Genomic DNA, 11,173 nt, shown 5'->3' with positions numbered 1-11,173 from the left:
TTTATTTCTTGATTCTTGCAAAATAACTTTAAACGATAAATAAAATAATAAAGATATTAAAAAATTAATCTTTAAATTGTATAATAAATTAGATTTTAAATACCACAATTTAATAAATAAAATAATTTCACAAAACTTAATCACATAATATAATTATAAGATAATTATTATACTTTTTACATGTATCTAAATCCGAAAATATTTTTGTTCTTTTATAACTAAATTATCGTATGCATATATATTTAACAATTAAAATGGTCATTTTACAACAATCATAAAAAATTATAAATTTCAATATATTTAAATTAATACTAAAAAATTTGTATTTAAATATATATTTATTTATTTATTTTAAAAAAACACGAATATGTACATGAATTTTACATGTGTGCCGTCGATCGTCATAGTTGGAGTGTGGCATGTGCGGGTTGTTCGACGCCGGTGACGTGAGCTGCACCGATAGGGAGTGGAACACACGCGCGTGAGCCGAGAGTGGGCGTCGTCATCCCAACACAAATGGAATCATTATATTTCGCTTCAAACTAGAAAGTGGTTCGAAGTTCCAACCCCCTTGAACGTGGAAAAACCTCAAAACCATTGTTTCATGTTATAATAATAATAATACTAAAAAATAAATAAAAACAATTATTCTTAAGAAACCCACAACATGTGAAAAACCCAGCAGCGCCGGAACCCCCAACAACTATATAGCTCTCCCTCTTTCTCACACTTCCACAATTCTAATCACAATCTTCTTTCTCCAATTTCCTCTCTCACATCACGTCACATCACATATAACCATCTTCTTCTTTGAAACCTTAAATTGTGCTCAAAAATACTATATAGTTAATTAAGGTTGTGTGAAAATGCGAATGAGTTGTAACGGATGTCGTGTTCTGCGCAAAGGGTGTAGCGAAGATTGTAGTATAAGACCGTGTTTGCAATGGATCAAGAACCCGGAGTCACAAGCTAATGCAACTGTTTTTCTTGCCAAGTTCTATGGTCGTGCTGGCCTCATGAACCTCATCAACGCTGGTCCTGAAAACCTTCGTCCTGGTTCGTGTTTTTTTTTTCCTTCAATTTTTTTTATTTTATTTTCTCGGTTGCATGTTTAAGTTTTTGCGAACAAAACTTGAGTCTAATTCTTTAGGAATTTTTGGTTTTTTTTTTCTTCTTCTGAGAATTCGAGTTTTACTTTTCTGATTTGCATGACAATTTTTTAAATTTAATTTGTTGAAGTGAATTAAAATTCGATTTTAATTGAAAAACGAGCATGCAATTTGTCTTGGACTATAGCACTATCTCTTAGAATAAAAGAGTAAAAGAATTTTTTTATCAAGCTAAAATTCACTTGTTTTTTTTTATATTTTAATTTGGTTTTATAATTAAAAAAATGATCTTTTAAAGTGTTACTAATACAATGTAATATCTCTCATTAATATTGTCGTGTTTTGATATACAGTAATAAACTGATAAAGACCATTTATTTTAACAAAAATAATTTAAGAGATTAAGCTTTAAAATAATTAAGAAAAAAGCTGAAATTAACAAAAAAAGGAAGATAATTTTTCTAATTTTTAAAAAAAGTGCTAAATAAACAATATCTTGACTCAAAATTAACTTACATGCAGTTCTTGGACTATATATAGCATGATCTTTTAGAAAATTAGCAAATTTTCACTAAAGAAACGTTTAATTGATTATGCTTTGGACATTTTATTTTGCAGCCATTTTTCGATCCTTGTTATACGAAGCATGTGGTCGAATTGTGAACCCAATTTATGGTTCGGTGGGTTTGCTATGGTCCGGGAGCTGGCAGCTATGTCAAGCCGCCGTGGAAGCCATTTTGAAAGGCGAGCCGATCACGCCGATAACATCCGAAGCCGCGGCTAATGGGCGGGCCCCACCACTCAAGGCCTACGACATACGCCATGTGTCAAAAGACGAGAACTCGGCAAACGAAACTCCAAAGGCCAAGACCCGGTCCCGGTTCAACCGAACCGGTAGCACACTCATTAAACCAAAGGCTAGCAAGGGAACCCCAACTGGGTTCGTTCCGATTGAACCGGTTGAACCGGAGACGGCAAACCGGACCACAAGCCACGAGTCGGGGCTGAGCCACTTGTCGGAAGCCGCCGTGATGGTGGAGGGAGAAAGCAAAGAAAGCGAAAGCGATGTGTCAGTGGAAACTTCGAATCTATTTCACGAAGAACCGGAGTCGGTTGCGAAGACGAGTGATCGAACCGGTGAAAGTGGTAATGAAATCGGCTTGGAATTGACGCTCGGGTTTGAACCGGTCTCACGTGTGCATCACGTGGTTCCAATGAAGAAGAGAAAGATAATTGCGTCGAAGAGTTATGGTGACTCGGCTGAGAAAGACTCGTGTAAGATGGAGCTGGGGCTTGAGTACCCGGCTTGAATAATGGCTCGCTTGGATTTGGCTTAACCGGCTTTATTCTCTAGAAACTTGTAGGTGAGATGAGAAATTTAGAAGCAGTTGTTGTTATTATGCTTCTTTTTTTTTTTTTTAAATTTTTTTTTACAACTTGGGTTAATCTTTGTGAATGCGGTGTTGTACAAACATGGTTGATATCAAAATATGTAGAGATAAAAAGAAATTAGAGAATTACAAGTATTTATTGCAAATGAAATGATTCTGGCTGAATGTGCATGAAGTTTTACTATTCAATATTTCAATAGAAAAAAATGATATAATTATTTTCTTTTTTCAAATAAATAAAGAAACTATTAATTTTCTTGTGTCTTAGCTTGTGATATTAGTTCTTTATTTGGTTAGTAAAACGAATGAAATGAAGGAAAATTAGTTAGAAAGTGAGATGAATTTTAAGTATAGTAGGAAAAAATGAAAGGAAAAAAATTGACAAGATTTTGCATAATTTTAATTTTGGATATGTGAATTTGTAGAGTTTCAAGTTAAAAGATATGGTGCATATATATAGGGAATTGAATTTTTATCACTAAGATTTATGTGACTTAAATGCATAGTGGAAGATTATATTTTAGTAGATGAACTTCTAAGAGAGTTTATTTATTATAGTTGGTGACAATCTTCACTATAAATAGAGAATATAATTAGTGGAGAAACACAACACATGAAGAGAGAGTATGTGAGAAGAGAAATTGTGAAACAAAATCACTTTGTTGAGGGAAAAATGTCTTTATGTGAGTGTTATCATTTCTTGTAATCATTGAGTATGGTACTTAGGTTAGTAAAGTGATACACTATTTGGAATGAGTTACAATCTTGTAATCATTTTTGTGATAATGAAATACTTTTTGAGTCGGTTCTGTGGATGTAGCCAAGAGGTGTCAAATCACGTTAAATTCTTGTGTTTGTTATTATTTTCTCTACGGTACAATCTTTGTTGTGTTCTCACGATCATTTATGGGTGTGGATAATTTTATTTGTAGGAGCGTTGATTACCCAACAAAATTTGATCTCTTTATTTTTATTTTATTTTGATATAATATTTAAGAAGAAAAGTAAATTATAAAGACTTATTTTAACGTTGTCAATCTACCTTTATTTAATTTGATAAATCAACAAAGAAATGAATTTGAAAATCTAATTTTGCCCCTTTAAGTTAATTGTTTATTTTTTTCTTGATTGGTCCTTATTTTTTTCATTGAAGCATCAAGAGTTTTTTGTCAAAGCCAATCGTTTCGTGGACATATTTGTTATGACGACCACAAAGACTAACCCCAATGTCATCACATTGGCACCACCAACCTTCACTACCTCTACTATACCCAACAACAAAATCGCCCTGCAATGTTTTTAGATCCTTCTCCTATATTCATTTGAAACCTACAACCAAAAAACAATCAAACTAGTGCATTGCTTTTCTAGATCCTTTTATATGGATCAGACTAGTAGTAAACAGACTGAGTAAGTCCATTAAGCTATTAAGGAGAGGCCCAAGCGAGTCAGCATGAAGCCAAAGAATTGGACTAATTATATTCATTACAAATGATTATTATAGTGAAGTTTATTAGTGGATCATTCTAGAAGATAGTAGTAGAATTCTGTTAAGGGGAATTGGAGAAAATATGAGTTTGTTAGGATTGTTGTCCATTATATAATCTTTACTGTATTGGTGAAAAGTTGTCAATGAGAATATTGTCTATTTCTTCTCTCTAATATCTTCTTGGAGGTTCCTTTGTCCTCTAACTCAGAGAATCCCTTCTACATCATCGGTGCTTTCGTTGAGAGTTTCTCTCCTTTCCAATGGTTGACACTACTCGTTCTAAACACTCCACTTCCAATTCCAACAAGCTTCATGATGTTATGCAACGTTTGTCAAGCATCCAAACGACCTTTACCCTCGAAAGTCTCTCCCCCACCAATTCTACGACGCCAGTAAACTCCTACCATCCACCACATTACAACAACCCAAAACACTTCTTGAAATTGGATGTCCCACATTTTTCTGGTGATGACCTTCAGGGATGGGTTTTCAAGATTTCTCAGTTCTTTGAGTATCACACTACACCTGATGAAGAACGAATTACCACGGTGTCATTCTACCTCGATGAACCTACATTGTCTTGGTATCAATGGATGTACAAAAACACTCATATTTAGACCTGGTTCCAATTCCTTCAGGCACTTGAGACGCATTTCACCCCAACTACTTACAACGACCCCCATGGTAAGCTCTTCAAGCTAACCCAGACCTCCTCTGTTTCTGATTACCTTAGTGAGTTCGAGGCACTTGCTAATCACATTATTGGGTTACCCTCACTAGTTTTGTTGAGCTGTTTTGTTTTCGATCTTAAAACTGATATCAAATGAGAGGTTCTGGCACATCAATCCACTTCTCTCTCCCATGCATTGGGACTTGCTCGTCTACATGAGGACAAATTACTGGACTAATCTTGGTCCTTTTGGTCTTGACTGCCATTGTGGACTTCTACATAGTGACACAAATTTTCATTGTTCCTCCTCGACCTCAGTTAGACTCATCACTTCTGAAGTCCTTGCCACCTTTGTTGTCGACACTAGAACCAACCTTGCGTTACTGGAATCTCTCTGATGTTGAAATCATGAACGTCATGAGATGTGACAATGTTTTTACTGCGACTAGAAGTTCTCTCATAGTCATCATTGTCGGGGCAACTTTCTTGTTCTGGTTGTTGAGGAAGATGATGATCCACCCTTTTCTATTGTAAGTCCGTATGACATATTGATCTCTTACGAGGAAGAACCCCAATGTAAGGTGTGTAAGAATGTTTCTCTTTCTCTATAGGGTCACTTCTTTTCTATGAACCTTTTGTCCTTGAGATGAGTGGGTTTGATGTAGTCTAAGAAGCCCAATAGTTAAAACAACTTAGGACAATTTTGATGGACTATTAACTCTCAGAATGAAATTATTACATGGGCCCAATTTTATGGAATTGAAAGGAGAAACCACTATCAACCTTGCTCCTATTAGCTTCCATCAACTGTGCAAAATTGTTAAGGCGACCATGCAACCCAATTTTTTTTCCTTTGTGTTCTTTATCCTGAATTCGCCCAACCTTCTTCTCCTGCATTGCCTCCTCTTCACCTAGAGATGTAGCAACTCCTTTCTCTATACTCCTCCCTATTCGAGGAACCCACACAATCACCACTGCCCCGTACTTTCGACCATGCCATTCCCTTTTTTCCTGGCTTAGCTCCGATAAATATACAACCCTATTGGTACCTGCATGCTCAAAAGTTGGAGATTGAACATCAAGTTGCCAAGTGTTGGACAAGTGGCCTCAATAACTTAAGAGGGGGGTGAATTAAGTTTCAAAATTTTCCCACTAACAAACTTTAACCCCATTTTAAAAGATAGGCTCAGAAGAAGAAGAAGAAGAAGAAGAAGAAGAAGAAAAAGAAAAAGAAGAAGAAGCAATTAATTTACTAATGTTCTTTTAACTGTGCAAGATAAAATAATCTGCAATAAAATAAATAAGATAAGGGAAGAGAGAATTACAAACTTGATTTATACTGGTTCGGCCACTTCTTGTGCCTACGTCCAGTCTTTAAGCAACCCACTTGAGATTTTCCACTATATCTGTAAATCCTTTACAGACTTTGAACACACCTTGGGATCCCTCACCCTTGTGTTCAAGATTCTCCAAGAGAGAACCAATCTCTTGATTACAACCATTATCTCTTTATTACAATTCTCTCAATCCAAGAGACAACCAATCTCTTGATGACAACTAAGTTTCTGAGATGAAAAGAAAGACTTATCTCCTTTAGAGTAGAAGATACGAATTGAAGATCCTAAAGGAATTTCTCTCTTTTAGAGATGATAATACAAATTCAAGTTCCTAAATGAATTCACAATAGATTTGCAAGTGTTTGCCCAATAGTTATTGAGAGAGCATTTGACAATTAAGTTCTCTTAGAACATCTCTCTCTTTCTCTTTGAAGTCAGACACACACACATATATATAGGCCCATCGTGCCTTTTCAAAATGGTTTGAAGAGATGTGTCTTTTCAAAAGGCTTTTATGAAATTTTCAAATTTCAGATTTCAAATTTTCAAATTTCAAATTTCAAATTTCAAATTTTCTGAATTTTTTTTTAAAAATAATTTTACTTCTGATAATCGATTACAATGTCTGGTAATCGATTGCTAGTGGAAAAATGTCTTTTTCATAAAATGTTAAAAATATTTTAAAAATTTTTTATAATCAATTTAAAAATTATGTTGTGAGGCAAAACCTTTGCAATCACTAAGAGACTCTTTTAACAAAAATAGACTAAGACTTAGCTTTCTTCTTGATCTTTGTTTTCTTGGTCTTGATTTAATCTTGAAGCAATCTCTGTTTCCTTAACTTTGAATGTTTCTTGAAGCAATCTTGTTTGATTATACTTTGGCATCATCAAAAACCTGTATTCATACATTCACATTCTTCCCCTTTTTTTGATGATGACAACCATTATCTGGTAAATTCTTTTTGGCATCATCAAAACCTGCATGATTCACACTTTCCCCTTTTTTGATGATGACAACCATTATCAAGTAAATTCTTTTGGCATCATCAAAACCTGCATGATTCACATTCTCCCCCTTTTTGATGATGACAACTATCTGTAGGTTAGGAGTAAAAAGAATATCTATTTGTGTAGTTCACTCCCCCTTGATTTTGCAATGATTGCTTATATGAAACAGTTGAAGATTGCATAGATTTCATATATAAAAGACAACTGTCTCGATAAAAATAGACAATTCTCCTTACTATCTTATCTTTTATCTATCTCTCCCCTTTTGTCAACATAAAAAACAAATCATGAGCAGAGAGAAGAAAAACATTTAGGAAGTTATAATGAATTAAGAGAGTAGAGCATGCCATACCGTTCAAAGTATGATTTCTTGGCCTAATAGATTTAGTCTCATCAAAAGTAAGTATGAGAATCAAATGATACCAAAAGGCCTTTATCACATAATTGATAAATACTTAATAAATTATGCTTAAGACCATCAATAAGTAAAACATTTTTTATGGAGGTAGAGGGATTCATACCTATTTTTTCAACTCCAACAATTTTACCTTTGTTGTTGTCTTCATAGGTCACATGTTCACTATTTTTGGGAGAAATATGAATAAACTTTGATGCATTTCCCGCCATGTGTTTGGAGCAACCATTATCAATGTATCAACTTTGCTTCAAGGAGTCCACAATTCATATAATCATATTTTGATTTCAGTACCCAATTTTTCTTGGGTCCTTGAATGTTGGTTTTGACTAAAGATCCTTTTGGAACCCATACCATTTTTCCTATGCTACTATCATTCTTTCTAATATAACATGTTGATACACTATGACCTTTCTTACCACAGTAAAAGCATGTCAAGAAGGGAGAACTAGTCTTTTGAGTGGAGGCAAAATTTTTTTTATACATCTTTTGTTGATTTTTAAGATTACATCCTAATCCAGCCTTATCAAAAACACATCTTTGTTTACCTAATATAATATCTAAATTATTTTTACCAAGAGTAAATTTGGCAAGATCAATTTTTAAATCTACAATTTCTTCTTTGAATTTATCACAACATTCACATGAATAAGATGCTTTATTGGTTTCTTGTATTAAGCATTTTGTAGAAGATTGATTTTTATCTACTAATTTTAAAATTTTAACTTCATATTTAAGATTTTCTAACTCTACATTTAATTTCAAAATTTCCTTTTCTAAACTTGAAATAGTTTTCTTAGAATATGAAACTAATTTGGCAAGTTTGATAGATTCTTTATGCCAGTCATTGAATGCATCTTGAAGTTCATCAAAAGAAATAGATAAGTCATAGCTAGAAGACATTACCTCTTCTCCGCTTTCATAGTCTTTGGCCTGGAGGCCCAAATTTATGATTTCATTTTCTGAATCACTTGATGAATCCATGTCATTATCTTCCCAAGTGATGTATTTCTTTCTTTTCTTTGAAATTTCTCTTGTCGGATTTTTCATTCTTCTTTTAAAGATAGGACAATCAGATCTCAAGTGTCCTGGTTGATTACATTCATAGCACTTTGGAACAAAAGAGGAATATTCTCCTTTCTTCTTTGAATTGAAGTTTGTTCTTCTTTGATTTCCTTTGTTCCTTAGAAAATTATTGAATCTTTTTACAAAGAGCCTAAAATCATCATCTTCTTCTATTTCATTCAAGTCCTCTTTGTCACTTTCTTCTTGAATAAAAGATGAAGCTTTAAGTGCAATTTCTTTCTTTTTCTTGTCATTTTCTTCACGTTGGTTTAGTATCATAAGTTCCATTTCTTGTTTCTGAAGCTTCCCAAAAAGAGTTGCAAGAGACATGTTGGTGAGATCTCTTAATTCTGTAATTGCAGTTACTTTTGGTTGTCATTGCTTGCTTAAACATCTCAACACTTTGTTAATGAGATCTTCATTAGGAAATATTTTTCCTAATGATGCAAGATGATTAACTATATGTGTAAATCTCTTTTGTATATATTGTATGGTCTCATATTGATTCATTATAAACAGTTCATATTCATGTGTGAGAGTGTTTATTCTAGATCTCTTAACATCAGTTGTACCTTCATGTGTAACTAGTAATGTATCCCACATTTCTATTGCATTTTTACAATTTGAAACTCTGAAATACTCATCCATGTCTAATGTAGAAGTAATTATATTCTTGGCTTTTAAATTATATTGAACCCTTCTTCTTTTATCTTTATCTCATTGTTCTCTAGGTTTTTCTATAGTTTCATTTCCCACTATCATTGTAGGAATGAAGGGACCAATTTCAATGGCTTCCCATATGTTTAAATCTATGGCTTCTATAAAGATTTGCATACGGGTTTTTCAATAGTGATAACCCTCACCATTGAAAATAAGAGGTCTATTAATAGAATTTCCCTCAGGAAATGGAAAGTTAGATGAGGCCATAATTATTCTTGAAGTTTTTAAACTTTAAACAAGAATCCTTCTCTGATACCACTTGTTGGACAAGTGACCTCAATAACTTAAGAGGAGGGGTGGATTAAGTTTCAAAATTTTCCCACTAACAAACTTTAACCCTCTTTTAAATGATAGGCTTAGAATGCAGAAGAAGAAGAAGAAGAAGAAGAAGAAGAAGAAGAATAAATTAATTTAATAATGTTCTTTTCACTGCGCAAGACAAAATAATCTGCAATAAGATAAATAAGATAAGGGAATAGAGAATTGCAAACTCGATTTATACTGATTCGGCCACTTCCCGTGCCTACGTCCAGTCCTCAAGAAATCCACTTGAGATTTTCCACTATCTCTTTAAATCCTTTAAAGACTTTCAACACACCTTGGGATCCCTCACCCTTGTGTTCAAGATTCTCCAAGAGACAACCAGTCTCTTGATTACAACCATTATCTCTTGATTACAATTCTCTCAATCCAAGAGACAATCAATCTCTTGATTACAACTGAGTTTTTAAAAAGAAAGACTTCTTTCCTTTAGAGTAGATTATACAAATTGAAGATCCTAGAGGAATTTCTCTCTTTTAGAGATGATAATACAAATTGAAGTTCCTAGATGAATTCTCAATAGATTTGCAAGTGTTTGCCCTATAGTTGTTGAGAGAGCATTTAACAATTAAGTTCTCTTAGAACATCTCTCTCTTCTTTTTTTAAGTCAGACACACATATATATAGGCCCATTGTGCATTTTCAAAATGGTTTGAAGAAATGTCTTTTCAAAAAGCTTTTCTGAAATTTTCAAATTTAAAATTTCAATTTTCAATTTCCAAATTTCAAATTTAAAATTTCAATTTAAAATTTCAAACTTTTTGAAAAAGCTTTTAAAAATAATTTTGCTTCTGGTAATCGATTACAATGTCTGGTAATCGATTTCTAGTGGAAAAATGCCTTTTTCAGAAAATGTTAAAAATATTTTAAAAACTTTTATAATCGATTTAAAAACTATGTTGTGAGGCCAAACCTTTGCAATCCCTAAGAGACTCTTTTAACAAAGATAGACTAAGACTTAACTTTCTTCTTGATCTTTGTTTTCTTGGTCTTGATTTAATCTTGAAGCAATCTCTATTTCCTTAACCTTGAATGTTTCTTGAAGCAATCTTGTTTGATTATACTTTGGCATCATCAAAACCCTGTATTCATACATTCACATTCTTTCCCTTTTTTTATGATGACAACCATTATCAAGTCAATTCTTTTTGGCATCATCAAAACCTGCATGATTCACACCAAGCTCCTCTGCAATGGGTGGATTCAGCCCATCACTAGCCTTTTCGTGCTTCTCCTAAAAAAGAAAGACGATACATGGTGCATGTGTGTAAACTATCATGCCTTAAACGCTTTAATTACGTGGGATTGTTTCCCCCTTCCAATGGTTGACAAATTGCTGGATGAATTAGGTCATAAGTGTGTTTTCGCCAAGCTTGACCTTACCTTTGGCTTTCATCAAATTTGCCTTCAACCTCAAGATAATCCCAAACAACTTTTCACACTCATGGTGGACATTACAAGTATCATGTGATGTCGTTTGACCTCTGTAATGCTCCGACAACATTTCGAGCCACTATGAATGACATTTTTTGCCCTCTGTTGTGCAAAACGGTGATTGCATTTTCTGATGATATTTTGGTCTATAGTGCTGACCATGATCTTCACATATCCCATCTCTCTTAAGTTTTTGAAAGTTTGGCTCATCA

General features: G+C 33.6%; 1 protein-coding gene across 1 annotated transcript; it reads left to right on the top strand.

Moving 5' to 3' along the window:
- The first annotated feature begins 682 nt into the window (after nt 1-682).
- Nucleotides 683-2,665, top strand: LOC114399085 (LOB domain-containing protein 41-like). Its single transcript, XM_028361189.1, has 2 exons — nt 683-1,056; nt 1,728-2,665. The coding sequence occupies exons 1-2, from the start codon at nt 867-869 to the stop codon at nt 2,417-2,419; spliced, it is 882 nt and encodes a 293-aa protein (XP_028216990.1). The 5' UTR covers nt 683-866; the 3' UTR covers nt 2,420-2,665.
- The last annotated feature ends 8,508 nt before the right edge of the window (nt 2,666-11,173 follow it).

Source organism: Glycine soja, chromosome 19 (assembly GCF_004193775.1).
Source record: "Glycine soja cultivar W05 chromosome 19, ASM419377v2, whole genome shotgun sequence".
Taxonomy (NCBI): domain Eukaryota; kingdom Viridiplantae; phylum Streptophyta; class Magnoliopsida; order Fabales; family Fabaceae; genus Glycine; species Glycine soja.
Note: the sequence above shows the minus strand (reverse complement) of the source record. Positions and strands in the feature narration are given on the sequence as shown.

What these genes read in the sequence shown, in the direction of transcription:
- LOC114399085 (XM_028361189.1), top strand. Translation starts at nt 867, where the DNA reads ATGCGAATGAGTTGTAACGGATGTCGTGTTCTGCGCAAAGGGTGTAGC. An exon ending in TCCTGAAAACCTTCGTCCTG is followed by an intron (nt 1,057 to 1,727) that starts GTTCGTGTTTTT and finishes TTTATTTTGCAG; the next exon opens with CCATTTTTCGATCCTTGTTA.